The following is a 20,580-nucleotide window of genomic DNA, read 5'->3' on the forward strand; positions in this document are numbered from 1 at the left end:
ATAATGTTTGAGGGTTCTCAGTAAATTTTCTATCATGTAGAAGAGAAATATCAGAATTGGCCTGGGCTGGAAATAGTTTATTGGATCTCCTGATCACACTTGTGAGAAAGAACCCACCGAATGACTGTGCCAGCCGTAGAATTGGCATTTTTTTTTCAGAAGAGTTCAGCAATGGCTGCCCCTAATTTGTCTTAGAACAATTTTTTTTTTTTTTTTAAATGTTGCTGCAAGTGATGGTATAAAAAAAAAAAGTTCTCTATGAAATTATGTCCATAGTACCTCCGATTCATCACAAGATGTCCTCAATCTTCTGGGTTGAGTGACACTGAGACTGAGGACAGCTTGTAGACTGAGTAATGACTGCACTCGCAGTGCTACTCTCTACATCATAAACCATCCACCACCAGGAGAAGACCAAAGGTGTAGAGGACCTGCCTGTGAGTCACAGGACTGACCTTAAAACATCAGAAAAGTGTAAGAAACAAACAAAACTTAAGAAAAAAAATATTTTTTCGATGGAACAGTATATATTTAATGCTATATTGACAAATATATGTGGTTCATATGTGGATTAATCATATTTGTTCAGCATTATTCAAAAATGGGTATAGAATGGCATGGGAAGCATAGACAAGCAACATCTGAGATATATATAGATATACTCAGCTACATATATTTTATTTAAAATAAACTGGCCTAATTTTCTTTCGATAGTTCCACTTTAAATAAGATTGATTCTATTAAAACTTTGAATCTAATAGACCCATACTCAGCTAAAAAAAATAAAAATAAAAATAATTTATTAGAGTTGCTACATTCTCTTCATTTGATCTATAATAAAAATGGGATAAGAAAAAAAAATGCATATATTGTATTTGCATGTGTGTACTCGTATCTGAGGACCATCATTCCTATGGGATTAGGACTTGAGTCAGCCATTCTCAACCTTATTACCCCCAAGGAAGCCTTTGAAATAATTTTCAGGCCTCCAGTGAACCCTTGGTAGGATCAGTCCATCGGTGGTCATTGGGAAATTGCCGCTCATGTTGGTGGTGGTAAGTGGGAAGAATGCCCCAGTTATAGGGTGGCCAGAATGACATCCTTGCAGTCATGCCACTGGCTCTGCTAAGTGGCATTGTACCTGGAACAACACAGGTACCATAAAATGGGAGATCACCACTCAAGGAACACCCACTTAAGTATTTCTATGAAAAATGCCCTCCTACAGGGTTGCCAGAATGACACCCTTTGAAGTCATGGCACTGGCTCTGCCAAGTGGCATTGAACCTGGAACCTTGCAAGTATCATCAGATGGGAGGTCACAGCTCAAGGAAACCCTAGCCACCTTTTGAGGAACCCTAGGGTTCCACACAACCATGGTTTAGAATGGCTGACTTAAGTAGTACTATGAAGAATGCCCCCCTAACAGGGTGGCCAGAATTACATCCTTGAAGTCATGCCACTGGCATGTGGGAAGTCACAGTTGAAGAAAACCCTAGCCAACCCTTGAGCAATCCTAAGGTTTCATGGAACCCTGGTTGAGAATGGCTGACTTAGGTAGTACTACATTCAACACAATTTCAAGAAGAAAAGGACTTGCGTGCCAAATTACGGTAAGTAAATTTGGTAGCCTACATTCTTTGTTCAAACCAGAATTTTTTGGATTTGGACAACTTATTTGCACTGAATCTTAAACATTTTCCCAAGCAAGCACACTTAAAGAGCACCATTGTTTTCCTTTGCAGGCAGCCATATTGTGGGTAAAACAGGTATTCATGTTACAAGAAAAGCAGCATATATACATAGAAACCTTGTATGGACGGGGACGCCATTATCAGTTGCTGATCTGCATGTATAGACATAAGGATGAAATGACGTGATCTTTCATTTGTCCTAATTAGGCTTCTCCCTCAGCCAGTGGTAGGCTTAAAAAACTATAATATTATACATAATGCCCCACAGTAATATGTGGGCACTTCTCAGCTGAACCCAGGCTGCACTGTGGAATGTGCAAGGCATGTCCAAACATCGACTTTCTAAGAAGTCTGAATTTGCATAACTCCCCATAGGGTGGTACAGACATATTTTAAGCTAACAATGGTGTGGGTGGCTACACTTTCAGGTGCCTACAGTAATACAGAACATCTTTTTACATATTCAGTATGTGACAGGTGTATTTAATATGGTAGCACAGGGGTCTCCAAACGATGGCCCGTGGACCACACCTGACCCATTATTGGATTTTATTCAGCCCACAACTATGGTTAAAGGCCATTCCTTAGGCTTGGTGCACAGATTGAGGATTCAGAATAGAGGGCACTAATGTAAGGGGGGATTCTGATGGAGACACTAGTATAAGGGGGGACTCTGAGGAGAACCCTGATATAAAGTGGGAACCTTGATGGAATCCATGATATAAGAGAGGACTTTGCTGGAGATCCTGATATAAGGGGGGACTCTAATGGAGATTGTGCTATAAGGGGGGTCTCTGATGAGGGCCATGATGTGAGAGAGGATTCTGATGTCTACTTTGATGTAAGATGTGATTCTGATAGGGACCATGATGTAACAGGGGACTCTAATGGGAACCATGGTGTAAAGGGGAACTTTGATGTAGACCATGATAAAAGAGAGGACTATAATGGAGATCGTGGTATAAGGGGGGGTCTCCGATGAGGGCCATGATGCGAGATGGGATTCTGATGTGTACCTTGATGTAAGAGGGGATTCTGATGGGAACCACGGTGTAAAGGAGAACCTTGATGGGTCTCTGATGGGGACCCTGATATAAGATGGGGGCTCTAATGAAGATCATGATAAAAGGAAGGTCTCTGATGAGGACCATGGCATGAGGGATCCTGATGTGGACATTGATGTAAGAGGGGTCCATGATGTAAGGGGGACTCTGATGGGAACCTGGTGGAAACCATGATATAAGAAGGGACTTTGATGGGGACCCTGATATAAGGTGGGAACTGTGATGGAGTTCTTGATATAACGGGGGGTCTCTCTCATGATGTAAGGGAAAGCTCTGATGGGGACCATGATGTAAGAGGGAACAGTGGGGTAAAGGGGAACCTTTGAGGAGATCATGATACAGTATAAGGGGACACTGATTTTTTTTAATCTCTCTCTCTCTCTTGTTCTAAATCATATCACTCTGATTACAAATACATTCATGTAAAACATTCATTTTTAATTCAGTTTTTTTTTCAGCCCACGACAATTTGTAAAGTATACACTGTGGCCCTCATACTGAAGAATTTGGGGACCCCTGTGGTAGCGTAACACATCTGCAAGAGAGAAAATTAGCACAAAATAGAAGAACGACAAATCCATCTCAGATGATCCCGAACTGGGACAGTTCATGCAACTCCAGGTGGCTGAACGCCTCCCAAGGGCATATAACCGTGATATCTGCAAGATAATGAAACAAAAAGCCATCACTATTTAAACAAAATATCAATTATCGATTCAGTGGGTTAACTAATTAAAAACAAGCATCAATCCAGCAATTTCCTTCTAAAATTCTAACTGCCTAGTTGTCATACAAACCTTAACTCAAGTCCTTTCTGCTTGAAGTCTATATGGCAGGGTTTCTCAACCAGGGTTCCATGGGTCTTGTCCCCCTCTTCAGTTCTTCTTTCCGGGCCTCCGCTTTCTTCTTCCAGCTCTTTTACTAGGGTGGCCCGGTCTTCTGTCGCCGCCACCTTCTCTTCTTCTTGTTCTTCTTCTTGTTCTTCCTTGAGATATTGACTCAACGCTCTCTCTGGCCGCAATGACAGGGACACGGGACCTATATAGGGACATCACCGGCTGATGTCCCCGCCCATTATGATGCCACAGTCCCAGAGGCTGCTGGGACTGTGACATCATAATGGGTGGGGACATCACCCGGTGATGTCCCCATATAAGTCACTGCACACTGTGTCCCTGTCATTGCAGCCAGAGAGAGCTTCGAGTCAACATCTCAAGGAAGAACAAGAAGAAGAGAAGGCAGGGGCAACAGAAGACCGGGCCACTGCTAGTAAAAGAGCTGGAAGAAGGAGCGGAGGCCTAGCAAGAAGAACCGAAGAGGGGGACAAGACCCCCGAAGTCGGAAGAAGAGGCAGCGGCGACAGAAGACCGGGCCACCGCTAGTAAAAGAGCTAAAGGAAGAAAGCGGAGGCCCGGCAAGAAGAACCGAAGAGGGAGGCAAGACCCCCGAAGTCGGAAGAAGACCCCCGGGTGGCGACAAAGAAGAAAGCCGGGCTCCTCCGCTAGTAAAAGAGCAGAAGATAGCGGAGCAGTCCAGCAAGAAGACCCCCGGAGCTGTGCAATAAATTATTTTAAACCCTTGTGTTTTTTTTTCACCAGGTAAATGGGTAGGGGTAAATTTTTCCCCATACTCATTCACATAGGGTGGGGGGCCGGTATCTGGGGGCCCCCTTATTAAAGGGGGCTCCCAGATTCCGATAAGCCCCCTGCCCGCATCAACATGGGGACAAGGTGCTTTGGGGTTGGGGGCCGCAGGGCCCCCCTTCCCCAAAAGCACCACCCCATGTAGAGGGCACGCGGTCTGGTACGGCTCGCTTCTCCCCTCCCCCTTTAACTGACCGGCCAGGGCTGCGTGCTCGGATAAGGGTCTGATATGGACCTTGGGGGGGACCCTCACGCAGTTTTTTTCGGCGTAGGGCTTCCCCTTTATGCCATACAAGATGACGGGGCCAGCGACGGGTCAATCCCGCCTCCGAAGTCCGTTCATTTCAAAAGTCCGGCGGACTAGCACACACAAGGCCGGCCGGTGGACAATTTTTGGGTCAAAACTACTTTCTAAGTCTGTCGGACTTTTGGGGGAAAAAAAAGTCCGCCGAAGCCCACACACGGGCGGATTGTCCGCCAGACCAAGTCTGCTGGATAGTCTGATCGTGTGTATGCGGCATAAGGGGGTAATTCCTCCCAATGACCACCAATGTAAGGAGCATTCTTCCCACTGACCATCACCCGAATGCAGCCTTTTTCAACCTTTTCAACACAGAGGAACCCTTGAAATAGTTCTCTGGTCTCAGGGAATCCCTGCTAAACATTAGAAATCTACAACTCATGATATATTAGTGTGATGGTCAGTGGGAAAAATGCTCCTTACCCTTGTGGTCATTGGGAAGAATTACCCCTTACAGATAGTTAAAAAGATCTATGGTGTCAGGGGGATCTGAGAGGCAGAAATTGCCCAATGCTGAAGGAACCCCTATCAACCTCTGGGGGAACCCTGGTTGAGAATCACTGCACTAATGTATCATGAGCTGTAGATATAATCATTTTTACCAGGGTTCCCAGAGACTGGAAAGTTTTTTCAAGGGTTCCTCTGTGTTGAAAAGGTTGAGAAAGGCTGCTGTAGGGGTAATGTTTTCACAGTGCACAATACAGAGTCAACTTTAATCTACATTCCAGTTTAGAAATAGGACCATGCAGCTGGGCTTAATCCTAGTTTTATAAACCACACTTTTCAAGAACAGCTCCGGATTCCAGAAACCAATCAGAGTGGGTCCTTATGGTGGTCGCATGAGATTTGTTTACAAACAAACCTGCGTGGTTGCAGCTGTCACTGTGCTTTGCACACAGAGAGGCGCAGTGACAGCTGGAGCCAGCAGGCTGCCTTTGTTACAGTGAGTAAACTAAACGAATGTAACACCTTTAACCACAATGCCGACCAGCGCACAACGATATACGTCAGCACAATGGCACGGCTGGGCAAATGGGTGTACAGGGACGCCCCTTTAAATCGTGGCATTGTGGGCGTGGGTATGGCCATGCCCGCAGGTCCGTGATCGTGTCATGGAGTGGCAGAACGGGGAGATGGAGATGTAAACAAGGCATTTCCCTGTTCTGCCTAGCAACATTATTATTATTATTATTATTATACACGATTTATATTGCGCCAACAGTTTACGCAGCACTTTACAATGTATAGGGGGACAACACAATTAAAGCACAGTTCAATACAAAAGGTACAGGAGGGCTGTCATCGGGAGCAGTGATCGCTCTCATGTCCTAGGTAGCCCACCCCCTCACAGTGAGAATCACTCCACACGTAACCCCTTGATCGCCCCCTAGTGTTCAACCCCTTCCCTGCCAGTGTCATTTACAGAGTAATCAATGCATTTTTATAGCACTGATCGCTGTACAAATGACAATAGTCCCAAAATAGTGTCAAAAGTGTCCGATGTGTCCGCCATAATGTCGCAGTTATGATAAAAATCGCAGATCTCCGCCATTGCTAATAAAAAAAATTTAAATAATAAAAATGTCATAAATCTATCCCCTATTTTGTACATGCTTTAACTTTTGCGCAAACCAATTAATATACACTTATTGCTATTTTTTTTTAAACCTAAAATATGTAGAAGAATACATATCGATCTAAACTGTGGAAGAAATTAGTTTTTTATATATATTTTTCGGGGATATTTATTATAGCAAAAAGTAAAAAAAATATTTTTTTTCAAAATGTATGCTTTTTTTGGTTTATAGTGCAAAAAATAAAAAACACAGAGGTGATCAAATACCACCAAAAGAAAGCTCTATTTGTGGGGAAAAAAATACATCAATTTTGTTTAGGTACAACATCACACGACCGCTCAATTGGGAGGAATTTTGCCCCTTCATTGGTGCCATTGGGAGGAATTGTGCCCCATTGTTGGTGTCATTGGGCACAATTTTTGGCATCATTGGGCCAAATTGTTGGCGTCATTGGTAGGAATTTTTCCCCATCTTTGGTGTCATTGGGTCCAGTTGTTGGTGTCATTTTAGGAAATTTACCCCTTCATTGGTGTGATTGGAAGGAATTTTGCCCCATCATTGGTGTCATTGAGTCCAATTGTTGGTGTAGTTGGGAGGAATTGTGCCCCATTGTTGGCGTCACTGGAATTGTGTCTCTTCATTGCTCTCAAGGGGTGGGGTTATGCGCCATTGCTTGTATTAGTGGAAGAAATAGTGCCCCAAGGGCTGGATAAAAGCGAATAAAGGGCCATAGAAATTTGTTTTTTATATATATTTTTCGGGGATATTTATTATAGCAAAAAGTAAAAAAAATATTTTTTTTTCAAAATGTATGCTTTTTTTTGTTTATAGTGCAAAAAATAAAAAACACAGAGGTGATCAAATACCACCAAAAGAAAGCTCTATTTGTGGGGAAAAAAATACATCAATTTTGTTTAGGTACAACATCACACGACCGCTCAATTGGGAGGAATTTTGCCCCTTCATTGGTGCCATTGGGAGGAATTGTGCCTCAATGTTGGCATCATTGGGCCCAATTGTTGGTGTCATTGGGCCCAATTGTTGACGTCATTGGTAGGAATTTTGCCCCATCGTTAGTGTCATTGGGTCCAGTTGTTGGTGTGATTGTAGGAAGTTTTCCCCTTCATTGGTGTGATTGGGAGGAATTTTGCCCCATCATTGGTGTCATTGAGTCCAATTGTTGGTGTAGTTGGGAGGAATTGTGCCCCATTGTTGGCGTCACTGGAATTGTGTCTCTTCATTGCTCTCAAGGGGTGGGGTTATGCGCCATTGCTTGTATTAGTGGAAGAAATAGTGCCCCAAGGGCTGGATAAAAGCGAATAAAGGGCCATATCTGGCCCCCTGGCTGCAGTTTGGAGACCGCTGCTTTAAAGCTTCATCATTGTTTGTGTCTTCCAGATCGGAAAGAACATGGAGAAGAAATCCCATAGAGGAAAACCACTTTAACTACAAAGGTCTCACAGAGAATTATCGCAAAGCAATCTTCAAAGCCAAAAAGGATCACTTCTCATATACAATCTCAACGGCCGCAAACCAACCACGGGAACTGTTTAAACTAGTCAATCAATCAATGAATCCGGTGTGCCTAGAGCCCCCAGAAAATGAATCCCAGGATTACTGTGACAAACTGTCAGATTTTTTCATCGATAAAGTCGAAACCATCAGGAGAACAATTTGTCAGAAGAAAACTTCCAACCTCAGCCAGCAAATACATAAAGAGGATGTCTACACCGACATTCCGCAACCGCCAAAATTTTCACTAACCCCAATTACTGCGGACACCACAAAAAACATCATTAATAAACTTTGTGACAGTACCTCACCAATTGACATCATCCCCACAAAACTACTGAAAGAATGCTCCGACATCGTGGCTCCAACCATAACGCACCTCATAAACTGTTCCCAGCATCCTCAAACAAGGCATCGTCAAACCTCTACTCAAGAAACCAAACCTGGACCCTCAGGACCCAAACAACCGTAGGCCAATTACAAGCCTCAACACCATTTCAAAGATCATGGAGAAAGCTGTAGTACATCAGCTACAACGACCACCTGGATACTCACAAACTCCTGGACCCGCTGCAATCAGGCTTCCGCCCGGGTCATGGAACAGAAACAGCTCTCCTCAAGATTTGGGATGACGCCCTCGAAGCAGCAGATGACGGAGAGCCATGTCTCCTCGTACTGTTAGACCTAAGCGCAGCGTTTGATACAGTAGACCACAATACTCTACTCATCCGGCTCACAGAAGTAGCCGGAGTCCAAGACGTAGATCGCCAATGGTTCGCGTCCTTCCTAGGAAATCGTTCACAGACAGTGAAACTAGGAAAATTCCTCTCAGAATCTCAGGCAGTCACCTGCGGAGTCCCTCAAGGATCTCCTTTGTTGCCCGTTCTCTTCAACATTGACATCCGCCCACTCCTCCAAATCATCAGATGTTCAGACCTTTGCTTCCACTCTTACGCTGACGACCCGCAACTTTATTTCCGTATCAATGGAAAAAAAGATCACCAACAACAACTTGAAAACTGCCTCAAATCAATAGAGGACTGGATGACCACTAACTCCCTCAAACTCAACGAATCAAAGACAGAGCTTCTTATCTTACATCCAAATCATAATCCGTAACCAAAACCACCTGGACTCCACCCACCGTCTTTGGGCAGACCATGTCCCCAAGGACCAAGGCCAAGAGTCTCGGGGTTATTTTAGACGCACAAATGTCAATGGATGCGCAAATAGGAGCAGTAGTCAGTGGATCTCACCATCTGCTGCGCATGCTTCGCAGACTCATCCCTTTTATCCCAAAGAATGACAAAGCAGTGGTAGTTGGAACAATCATTAATTCACGACTGGACTACGCAAACTCGCTTTACATAGGATTACCACAATATCAACTTGCACAATTACAACTGATCCAAAACACGACGGCAAGGCTGATAACAGGAAAAAAACCCTGGGAATCCATCTCTCCTTCACTGAGGAGCTTACATTGGCTAACCGTAAAAAATCGGATCACGTTCAAGACCCTTTGCCTCACCCACAAATGTGTGCATAGAGAAGCTCCGCAATACCTAATGGAGAAAATAAATCATTACACACCAAACCGTAGTCTTCAATCAGCCATCAAAAACCTCCTCCTCGTGTCCAAAGCCCGGTATAAATCCAAGGGGGATCGGAGATTCGCTGTCCAAGGTCCTCTGCTATGGAATGCTCTACCAATCAACATCCGCCTGGAAGAAAATCACCTGGCTTTTAGGAAAAAACTCAAGACCTTCCTCTTCTAGCAGATGATCAAAGCTCGCCACAGCGCCTAGAGGCGATTCAGTTCGCATTGTGCGCTATACAAGTATTTCATTCATTCATTCACATCCTTTGATTTTGAAAAAGTTTGAGAAAGACAAGGAGGTCTCGCTTCTATGAATGAAAAAGGGCCCCGTCCTCCATTCATAGATTCAGTTTCATTCATAGAAGCTGTATTATGGCTTATATGAATGGGGGAGCTGGGTGGAAAGGGTGGACATGGTCTGACCCTCCTGATGGGAGCCTGGGACAGATCCTTAATTGTATTAACTGCTGCTGTTCCAGAAGATGACGACGGCGGTGGATGGGGGGGGGGGGGGGGGCTTGGTGGTGGGCAAAGTTGGGGTATGTTCCTGGCACTCATCGGGAACTGAGGAAGTGGGAAGTGGCTTGAATCATGAAACATCTTTAACATTACAGAACAGTGTCCAGTTGAATGCGACCAACTACTACTAGCGCAAATCAAAAGAATGGCACAAAAGAATGGAACGGACAGTATTCAATTGTATTGCGCAATAAAAAAATGTAAAAAAATTAAAAACTTGCTGCCCTCCATTGCTGATTACTCAAACGATCACCAATAAAACAAAAATAAGATTTGCCTTTATTTAATCCGCTCCCTCACAGGGATTGCTTTAAAAAGTAAAACTCTTATCTATTTTCAGCAAGCGCATTCGGAATTATTAGAATGTTTCAATTAAAAAATTAATTGACTTTCAGATTAGTGTACAGACGCTGGATCAGAGTTCCAGTGTTCCATATACAGAATGCGGGATTTTCCCTCTACAGTCTGCCTGTATTACACGCCAGTCACTCCACCTCTCTGTAGCTGCTGGGATAAAGCAGCTGATTTACCAAAGGAGCTGACAATCTTCACAGAATACATTGTGCTACGCTTTGCTTCAATTATCCAATCATAAGAAAAGAAAATTCCTGTTTACTTATTTCATTTGCACATAAAGTGTATGGCTCTTGATACTGCAAATTAAGAGCTATTTCTACCCCTCCCCCCCCACGTATATGTATTATTACAAGCTATATCCACATACTGACCTGTCGCAGCACATATACTGCGACGGGGCGGCACCGCAATGTACCTGTATGCCGCTGCCTGTTTCTAGGGTTCGGGGGTGCGTGTGCGCCCCCCGCCCGTCTACTCCCCTGTGATTTGACACAGCAGAAGTCTATCAGCAGATCCTGGCCAATGATTCATAGCAGGGAAAAGATGAATTGATCTGCGATTAAAAGCAGCGCATATTTATTACACACATTACACATTGTTAAGCACACAATTAACCCCTTGATTGCCCTTAGATGTTAACCCCTTCCCAGCCAGTGGCATTACAGTGTATAGTGTTATCACTGATGACTGTATTAGTGTCACTGGTGATGTCAGCGGTAGTTAGTCACTTCCCACAAAGTTGGTTAGTGTCAGATTGTCCGCTGCACTATCGCAGTCCCGCTGCAAGTCTCTGAGTGCCGCCATTACTAGTATAGAAAACATTAAATAAAAATGACAGTATATATATGATGCTATAACTTTCACCCAAACCAATTAATATACACTTATTAGGATTTTTTTTTAATCATATAGCAGAATACATTTTTGCCTAAATTCATGAAGAAATTGTTTTTTTTTTTTTTTTATTAGATATGTTTTATAGCAGAAAGTATAACAGGCAGTGTGGAGGAGTTGTATTGCCTATTCACCACCTGCTTTAACCAGGAGGTTGAGTTGAAGTGTTACCGCCCCCCAACCCCCTGCCTTAAATTGTTACTAAACCCAGGAGCCTGCATTCACTATATCTGGACTCCCACAGTACACAGAACATGGAGATTCAACTATTTTAGTAAATATAAACTGCTAAATACCTTTTCTCATCAGCAGTATATAGCAGTCTTGTGACTTCTATCAGTGTCTGGTTAAATCTTGTAGGAGGAGTTTTCATTCTCCCCTGACTGTCCTATGAGGCTGCAGCACCCTCCCAAAAAAAAAAATTCTAGCAATACACCAAACTGAGCATGTACAGTTTGCCCCCAAGGCGCTGTTCTATCAGGAGATGGATTGGGGACTGTGGAAGAAGGGGAGGATCAGAGAAGACAGAATCAAATAGCCTTTTTACACAATGCGGAGGATTAACCTATTAGGTTCCACAGTGAGTATAACAAGCATGCTTTACTGCATATACAGACTGATTCTACTGTTGTGGGTTTAGTAATGCCCCGTACACACGATCGAACATTGATTGGACATTCCGACAACAAAATCTGTAGGATTTTTTCTAACGGATGTTGGCTCAAACTTGTCTTGCATACACACGGTCACACAAATCTTGTCGGAAATTCCGAACGTCGAGAACGCGGTGACGTACAATACGTACGACGAGCCAAGAAAAATTAAGTTCAATAGCCAGCAGGCGTGGACTTGTGCGCCAGAATTGTTATTGTGTACACACGTTCGGAATTTAAGCAAACAGATTTTGTTGTCGAAAAATTTGACAACCAGATCTCACATTTTGTGTGGCGGAAATTCCTATGGAAACTGTCCGATGGAGCCTACACATAGTCGGAATTTCCGACAACAAGCTCCGATAGCACATTTTACATTTACATTTTGCATCGGAAAGTCCGACCGCGTGCCGCTTATGTGAGCAAGTCCTTGAAGTAATTACTTACAAACATATCTTAAAGTTGTTGTAAACCCTTACAACACACTTTCTGCTATAGGTAAGCCTATAATAAGGCTTACCTGTAGCTACACTGGATATCTCCTAAACCTGAACAGTTTAGGAGGTATTCCCTGTATTTGCATGTGCCGATGTCATTGCACACTGAAGCAAACTGTACATGCCGTTGCTTCAGTGATTGTGCCATTACCGGCGGCTCCCGCAAGCATGTGTGGGAGTGATGTCATTGCGGCTCCTGCCAATCACAGCGCCGGAGCCCGCGATACCCGGAAGTAACTCCGGGGGGGGGGGGGGGCGATGTCGGGCACCGGAGCAGTGTTCGAAAGCGTCTGCAGGGGCTTTGATCTCAGGTAAGTAATTCATAATGAGCTTGTTGCTATGCATACAAGCTCATTATGCCTTTGTCTTGCAGGGTTTTTTTGTTTGTTTGTTTTTGTCCGAGGGTTTACAACCACTTTAATAAATGCAGACTACATACTTTGCTGCTTTATGTCATTTTTATGTTATTATTGCATTAACCAAATCCACCACCAGGTGTCAGCGTCATCCTATAAAATACAGCTGTTGGATTTCATTCTCCTGCTAAGATGTATTGCTCTAGCTTTGTGCCTTGGCATGCTTTTCAGTAGGAGGGATGTGAGTCTGTCCAGGTTTGATTTGTGGTCACTTTAGGGAAAGAACTACAATATTGGGAAAATCAGAATTTTTCCCCAAACCCTATTGAAATCTATAGAAGGGGTGAATCTTGGTATTCAGTTTGGTCGTTTTGTCAATTTAATCAATTCTTCTCAAAAAAAAAAAAAAAGAGGCCTAGGAACCTGGACACTGCAATACAGAGGAACCCTTCAAAGAATTTCCCGGTCTCAGGGAACCCTTGCTATAAATGACTATATCTACAGCCAGGGCTGGACTGGGGCAGAAATTTGGCAATGGACTTCATCCAGACCGGCCCACTTACATCAGAGTGTCCCATCAGCACCCCCTTACATCAGAGTGTCTCATTAGCAGCCCCTTACATCAGAGTGTCCCATCACCAGCCCCCTTACATCAGAGTGTCCCATCACCAGCCCCCTTACATCAGAGTGTCCCATCACCAGCCCCCTTACATTAGAGTGGCCCACTGAGCCATCGGCCCACCGGGAAACTCCCGGTAGTCCCAATGGCCAGTACATGCCTGTCTACAGCTCATTACATTTGTGGTCATTGGGAAGAAATACCTCCTTACAGATAAAAAGATCAATGGAGTCAATGGGAATTTACACTATATTGTCAATAATATTGGGACACCTGCCTTTACACGCACCTTACTCTTCTGGGAAGGTTGTCCACAAGGTTTAGGAGTGTGTCTATGGCAGTGATGGCGAACCTTGGCACCCCAGATATTTTGGAACTACATTTCCCATGATGCCCATGCACTCTGCAGTGTAGTTGAGCATCATAGGAAATGTAGTTCCAAAATATGTGGGGTGCCAAGCTTCCCCATCACTGGTCTATGGGAATGTTTGACTATTCTTCCAGAAATGCATTTGTCAGGCACTAATGTTGGAGGAGAAGACCTGGCTTGCAGTCTCCACTCTAATACCTCCCAAAGGTGTTCTATCAGGTTGAGGTCAAGACAGGCCAGTCAAGTTCCTCCACCTCAAACTCGAGCATCCATGTCTTTATGGACCTTGCTTTGTGCACTGGTCCAAATCATTTGGTGGAGGGAGGGGGGGTTGTGGTGTGGGGTTGTTTTTCATGGGTTGGGTTTGGCCCCTTAGTTCCAGTGAAGGGAACTCTTAAGGCGTCAGCATACCAAGACGTTTTGGCAATTTCATGCTCCCAACTTTGTGGGAACAGTTTGGGGGATGGTCCCTTCCTGTTCCAACATGACTGTGCACCAGTGCACAAAGCAAGGTCCATAGTGCCCTAAAGGTCCAAGGTCCCCTGAAAAACAACCCCACACCATAATCCCCCCTCCACCAAATGATTTGGACCAGTGCACAAAGCAAGCTCCATAAAGACATAGAGAAGAGAGTTTGGAGTGGAGGAACTTGACTGGCCTTCAAACGGTCCCAACCTCTATTCGATAGTACAACTTTGGGATTAACTAGAGCGGAGACTGCAAGCCAGGCCTTCTTATCCAACATCAGTGCCTGACCTCACAAATGCAATTCTGGAAGAATGGTCAAGCATTCCTATAGACACACTCCTAAACCTTGTGGACGGCCCTCCCAGAAGAGTTGAAGCTGTTATTTCTGCAAAGTGTGGGCTAACTCAATATTGAACCCTACGGACGAAGACTGGGATGCCATTAAAGCTCGTGCGTGTGAAGGCAGGTGTCCCAAAACTTTTGATAATATAGTGTATCTGAGAGGCAGAAATTGCTCATGGAACCCCCGAACAACCTCTGGAGGAACCATTGAGTTCCACAGAACCCTGGTTGAGAAACCCTGCTTTAACCTCTAAAGTATTATATTTGTTATTATGAAAAGCCGGTGTAAACGAAACGTATTGGTGGGGGGAAAAAAACACACACACTTGGGTTCAACCAATCATTTTCTGAATATTAATTCTTAATTTTCTATGTAACTTGGTGTGTGGCGAGCGATCTTTTTTGTCTACGTGCTTTATGCTAAGCGATGTCCCTCTTTCTCATATACGGTAAATATCTGGGGAGGTTTACCAGCTAGCGGATTCATCTTGCAAAACGCCCGGGCAGTAAGAGGTTAATACACATTTAATTTTATTAGGTAAGTAAATCGGGATTATGCTCTCTCGTCATCATGTTCCGATGGCACTAATCCTTATTTTCTTGTCTATGGGGAGATGCATGGGAGGGATAAGGAGCTTATTTTTAACAAAAATCCTCTTACCCGCTGCGCATTTTATCAGCAAAGAATACAACAATGGATCTAGGAGACAAAAATCCTCACTGCTGTCCAGTTTACCAAATTCTTCAGTTGGGGTATGCAAAGTTTTGTGACAGGCCAAACGTCTACAGGTGATGTCATCTGATGGCGAACGTCTATATAATAACAGGAGTGTATAGGAAAGATACACTATATAACCAAAAGTATTGGTACACCTGCTTTAAACACGCACATGAACTTTAATGGCCTCCCAGTCTTAGTCCGTAGGGTTCAATATTCAGTTGGCCCACCCTTTGCAGCCATAACAGCTTCAACTCTTCTGGGAAAGCTGTCCACAAGGTTTAGGAGAGTGTCTACGGGAATGTTTGACCATTCCGCAAAAATCGCATTTGTGATGTCAGACACTGATCCTGAACGAGAAGGCCTGGCTCACAGTCTCCGCTCCAATTTATCCCAAAGGTGTTCTATCAGGTTGCGCACTCTGTGAAGGCCAGTCAAGTCCCTCCACCCCAAACTCGCTCATCCATGTTTTTATGGACCTTGCTTTGTGCAACAATACAGAAGTTGACCAAAGGTGGCGCTGGAGTAACTGAACGTCCTCTTTTAAAGTGTCGTCAGTACATTGAAACGTCACTACGTTTGTGTTTGTTGCCTAAAAAGTCAGATCGTGTGTGTGCAATACAAACTTACGGGCAACACCCTTTGTACAAAAGTCCACGGGAAAGTTTGTACAAAGTCCGATCGTGTGTATGAGGCTTTAGATCCAGCTCTCAAACTTTTTCCATCAGAAATTCCAACAGAAAAATACAGATAGAGCCCACACATAATCCGATCTGACTTTTTCCGCTGGAATTTCCAACTGTGTGTATGGGGTCTGTAGGGTTCAATATTGAGTTGACCCACCCAGCTATAACAGCTTCAACTCTTCTGGGAAGGTCGTCCACAAGGTTTAGGAGTGTGTCTATGGGAGTGTTTGACCATTCTTCTAAAGGGTGTTCTATCGAGTTGAGGTCAGGCCAGTCAAGTTCCTCCACGCCAAACTCGCTCACCCATGTCTTTATGGACCTTGCTTTGTGCACTGATGCGCAGTCATGTTGGAACAGGAAGGGGCCATCCCCAAACTGTTCCCATAAAGTTGGGAGAATGAAATTGTCCAAAATGTCTTGGTATGCTGATGCCTTAAGCGTTCTCTTCACTTGAACTAAGGGGCCAAGCCCAATTCCCGAGGAACAATCCCACATCATAATCCCCCCTCCACCAAATGATTTGGACCAGTGTACAAAGCAAGGTCCATAAAGACATGAATGAGTGAGTTTGGGGAATGGTAGAAGAATGGTCAAACACTCCCAGTCCTGACCTCAACCCAAAAGAACACCTATGGGATGAATTATAGTAGAGATTGCGAGCCAGGCCTTCTCGTCCTCATCAGTGCCTGACCTCACAAATACAGTTCTGGAAGAATGGTAAAACATTCCCATAGACACAGTTCTAAACCTTGTGGACGGCCTTCCCAGAAGAGTTGAAGCTGTTATAGCTGCAAAGGGTGGGCCAACGCAATACTGAACCCTACTGACTAAGACTGGGATGCCATTAAAGTTCATGTGCGTGTAAAAGCAGGCGTCCCAATACTTACTGGTAATATAGTGTACATTAAGTTTACAAGTCATGTTATATCTAAATAAACCAGTCTATGTTTATTACAGAGGTTGTTTAGCAAATTAGAAGAAGATTTTTAAATTTTACTTTCGCAGAGTCTGTCCTCAGCCCCCCTTTAAAGCACAGGCCCCTCTTTATATTACAGTGCCCCTTTTATAGTACAGTCCCCTTTACATCACAGCCTCCCTTTACATTTTTAAAGTACAGATTTTGCATATCTCACCTGTTCCTAGTCCATCCATCCCTGGAATTTCGTCTCCAAAACTAGTTTAAGAAAACAGAAACCAGTGTGAGTAATAAAAATGAAAAAAAAAAAAACAATTTAGAAATAGGTCTGATAATTTATCCATTTATATTGCACCACCTAATCCTCTGTTTAGAGTACATGGATAATTTTCAATTAGGCCCCGCCCCTGAGGAGCTCACACTCTGTTGTCCCTACTAGAGTCTCACACACATACACACACTAGTGGTCAATATCTATGTTTTTTTTATATTGTGGGAGGAAACAGCAATGGTCATGTGGAAATTAAACCCACATTGCTAACCAATTAAACTTTACTGACAGTGATGGAGCTAGGGGAAAAATTATAACAATGCCAAATGGGCCCTAAGGCCCCTTTCACATGGGACGGATCAGTAATGATCCGCCCTGTGATGATCCGCTTGCTCAGCCGGGATCGCTCCGTTGTCCCCGCTGAGGCGGCAGAAAACAGGGCGGTCCCTGCTCACTGTGCAGGGACCGCCCTGTCGGCTCTCCATTCGCCTCTATGGGGGATTGGACGAACACATACCATCTGTCCGTGTTCATCCGATCCGCTCCTCAGATGGATAGAAAAATAGGATTTTCCTCCAGTCGATGCTGATGGAAGTTTAGTTTTAATCCTAAATTCCGTTGAAGAATTTCCTATCCGAAATACGAATTTTCGTTAGATGAGGGGCTCCCACCATCCCTGTGCTGTGCTGACTTCCTCCTGGGGATTCGTAAACAAAAGTTCCTATTTCGTACAAAATTGGGACGCATGGCAATTCGTATTTCGGATCCTCCCAAATGTACGAATTTAGGGAAATTCGTGCGAATTTGAAATTCGTACGAAACTATTCGCACATGTCTACCACGCACCCTTTCCTGTCCATGACTGCATTGAACCCTGGGCACCTGTATCTCCCTTTTCCCTGTCTGACACTCAGTGGGATCTGCACAGGATATCTGACCTGTGGGAGCTACTGGGAGATAAGCTATCACTTGTAAATGCAGAAGCTGGACTTCAGTGTTACCAAATGATATTGGTGAGCAGGGAGCAGAAGACTCGAGCCAGTGGTGGTGGAACTGAGTTCCCCCTAGTTCCTGCTGAAAAAAAGCCCTGGTCCCACCATACCTCACCCCTAAATAAGCAGGACTACCTACAGTGGTGTGAAAAAGTGTTTGCCCCCTTCCTCATTTCCTGTTCCTTTGCATGCTTGTCACACTTAAGTGTTTCGGAACATCAAACCAATTTAAACAATAGTCAAGGACAACACAAGTAAACACAAAATGCAATTTGTAAATGAAGGTGTTTATTATTAAAGGTGAAAAAAAATCCAAACCATCATGGCCCTGTGTGAAAAAGTGATTGCCCCCCTTGTTAAAACATACTATAACTGTGGTTGTCCACACCTGAGTTCAATTTCTCTAGCCACACCCAGGCCTGATTATTGCCACACCTGTTCACAATCAAGGCATCACTTAAATAGGAGCTGCTTGACACAGTAAGGTCCACCAGAAGATCCTTAAAAGCTACACATCATGCCGAGACCCAAAGAAATTCAGGAACAATTGAGAAAGAAAGTCATTGAGATCTATCAGTCTGGAAAGGGTTATAAAGCCATTTCCAAAGCTTTGGGAATCCAGCGAACCACAGTGAGAGCCATTATCCACAAATGGCGAAGACATGGAACAGTGGTGAACCTTCCCAGGAGTGGCCGGCCTCCCAAAATTACCCCAAGAGCGCAGCGACGACTCATCCAAGAGGTCACAAAAGACCCCACAACAACGTCCAAGGAACTGCAGGCCTCACTTGCCTCAGTTAAGGTCAGCGTTCATGCCTCCACCATCAGGAAAAGACTGGGCAAAAATGGCCTGCATGGCAGAGTTCCAAGGAGAAAACCACTGCTGAGCAAAAAAGAACATCAAAGCTCGTCTCAATTTCTCCACAACACATCTTGATGATCCCCAAGACTTTTGGGACAACATTCTGTGGACCGATGAGACAAAAGTGGAACTCTTTGGAAGGTGTGTGTCCAAGTATATCTGGCGTAGAAGGAACACTGCATTTCATAAAAAGAACATTATACCAACAGTAAAATATGGTGGTGGTAGTGTGGTGGTCTGGGGCTGTTTTGCTGCTTCAGGACCTGGAAGACTTGCCGTGATAAAAGGAACTATGAATTCTGCTGTCTACCAAGAGATCCTGAAGGAGAATGTCCGACCATCTGTTCGTGTACTCAAGCTGAAACGAACTTGGGTTCTGCAGCAGGACAATGATCCTAAACACACCAGCAAGTCCACCACCGAATGGCTGAAGAAAAACAAAATGAAGACTTTGGAGTGGCCTAGCCAAAGTCCTGACCTGAATCCTATTGAGATGTTGTGGTATGACCTTAAAAAGGCCGTTCATGCTCGAAAACCCTCTAATGTAACTGAATTAGGACAATTCTGCAAAGATGAGTGGGCCAAAATTCCTCCAGGACGCTGTAAAAGCCTCATTGCACGTTATCGCAAACGCTTGGTTGCAGTTGTTGCTGCTAAGGGTGGCCCAACCAGTTATTAGGTTTAGGGGGCAATCACTTTTTCACACAGGGCCATGATGGTTTGGATTTTTTTTCACCTTTAATAATAAACACCTTAATTTACAAATTGCATTTTGTGTTTACTTGTGTTGTCCTTGACTATTGTTTAAATTGGTTTGATGTTCCGAAACACTTAAGTGTGACAAACATGCAAAGGAACAGGAAATGAGGAAGGGGGCAAACACTTTTTCACACCACTGTATTCTCATCTCAGATTCATGAAACGCGTGCCTTTTTGAGTTACTGTGAAGGACTGCCCTAGTAAATCTGGAATAGTTGGCATGTATGTAATCAGTATAATTGATAAGCGTAGGCAAACCACAGGTTCAATTTAAATGTAACTAACAGACAGAGACACACAAAACAAAAACATACAAACACTATGAAAAATGCATACCTTAAAATACTTCTATGTGTTTCCTTAAAAAAAACACCTTGAAGCATACACTTTTTTTTTTTCTTACCCTAAAACTCCTCTTTTTGGAGGTTTGCTTTTAAACTCTTTGGACTTTCTCTGTTTAAATCTTGGAGCTTTCCTGGGAGTTGGCCCTGCTTTGCCTTTCCCTTCTGGGATATCCAACGTTGTCGTCAGCTCATTGACGTCCATTGAGTCGTTTGGCCCAGCTCCTTCTGAAGCATTCACCTCTTCGGCATTCTCCTCTCCTGCCTTGTCACCTTCGTTGACCTCTTCTGCGTTGGCATCAGCTTTTACCCCTTCATCACCCCTGTCCTCTTTGTTGCCTCCCAAGTTATCATTTTCCAAAATGGATCGTGATGGTGTCTGGTGTGCCTGGTTGATGATATCTGTAATGGATATGGCTGACTCCACCTTATGGTTTTCATCATCCTCTGGCTTATCTGAGGGTGTTTTAATCCTGTAAAGGGAAAATCACCTCTGTAAACATCAAAGTTTCCCTCTAGTTTGCTACTTGTGCAAGTGTAGGCAAAATTATGTTATGACTCATGGTAAA

General features: G+C 44.0%; 1 protein-coding gene across 1 annotated transcript in view; it reads right to left on the reverse strand.

The window, feature by feature from the left end:
- Window positions 1-492: 492 nt before the first annotated feature.
- The window catches only part of LOC143924947 (uncharacterized), a 38,758-nt gene continuing 18,670 nt past the window's right edge, over window positions 493-20,580 (reverse strand). Inside the window, exons 3-5 of the mRNA XM_077449486.1 lie at window positions 20,074-20,484; window positions 17,004-17,044; window positions 493-3,417 (exon numbers count right to left, since the gene is read on the reverse strand). Of these exons, the coding sequence (XP_077305612.1) occupies window positions 3,341-3,417; window positions 17,004-17,044; window positions 20,074-20,484 (529 nt within the window). The 3' untranslated portion in view covers window positions 493-3,340. The remainder of the gene's footprint in view (window positions 3,418-17,003; window positions 17,045-20,073; window positions 20,485-20,580) is intronic.

The sequence above is a fragment of the Lithobates pipiens genome, unplaced genomic scaffold (assembly GCF_037356315.1).
Source record: "Lithobates pipiens isolate NorthernLeopardFrog02 unplaced genomic scaffold, aLitPip1_a1.2 Scaffold_22, whole genome shotgun sequence".
Classification (NCBI taxonomy): Eukaryota; Metazoa; Chordata; class Amphibia; order Anura; family Ranidae; genus Lithobates; species Lithobates pipiens.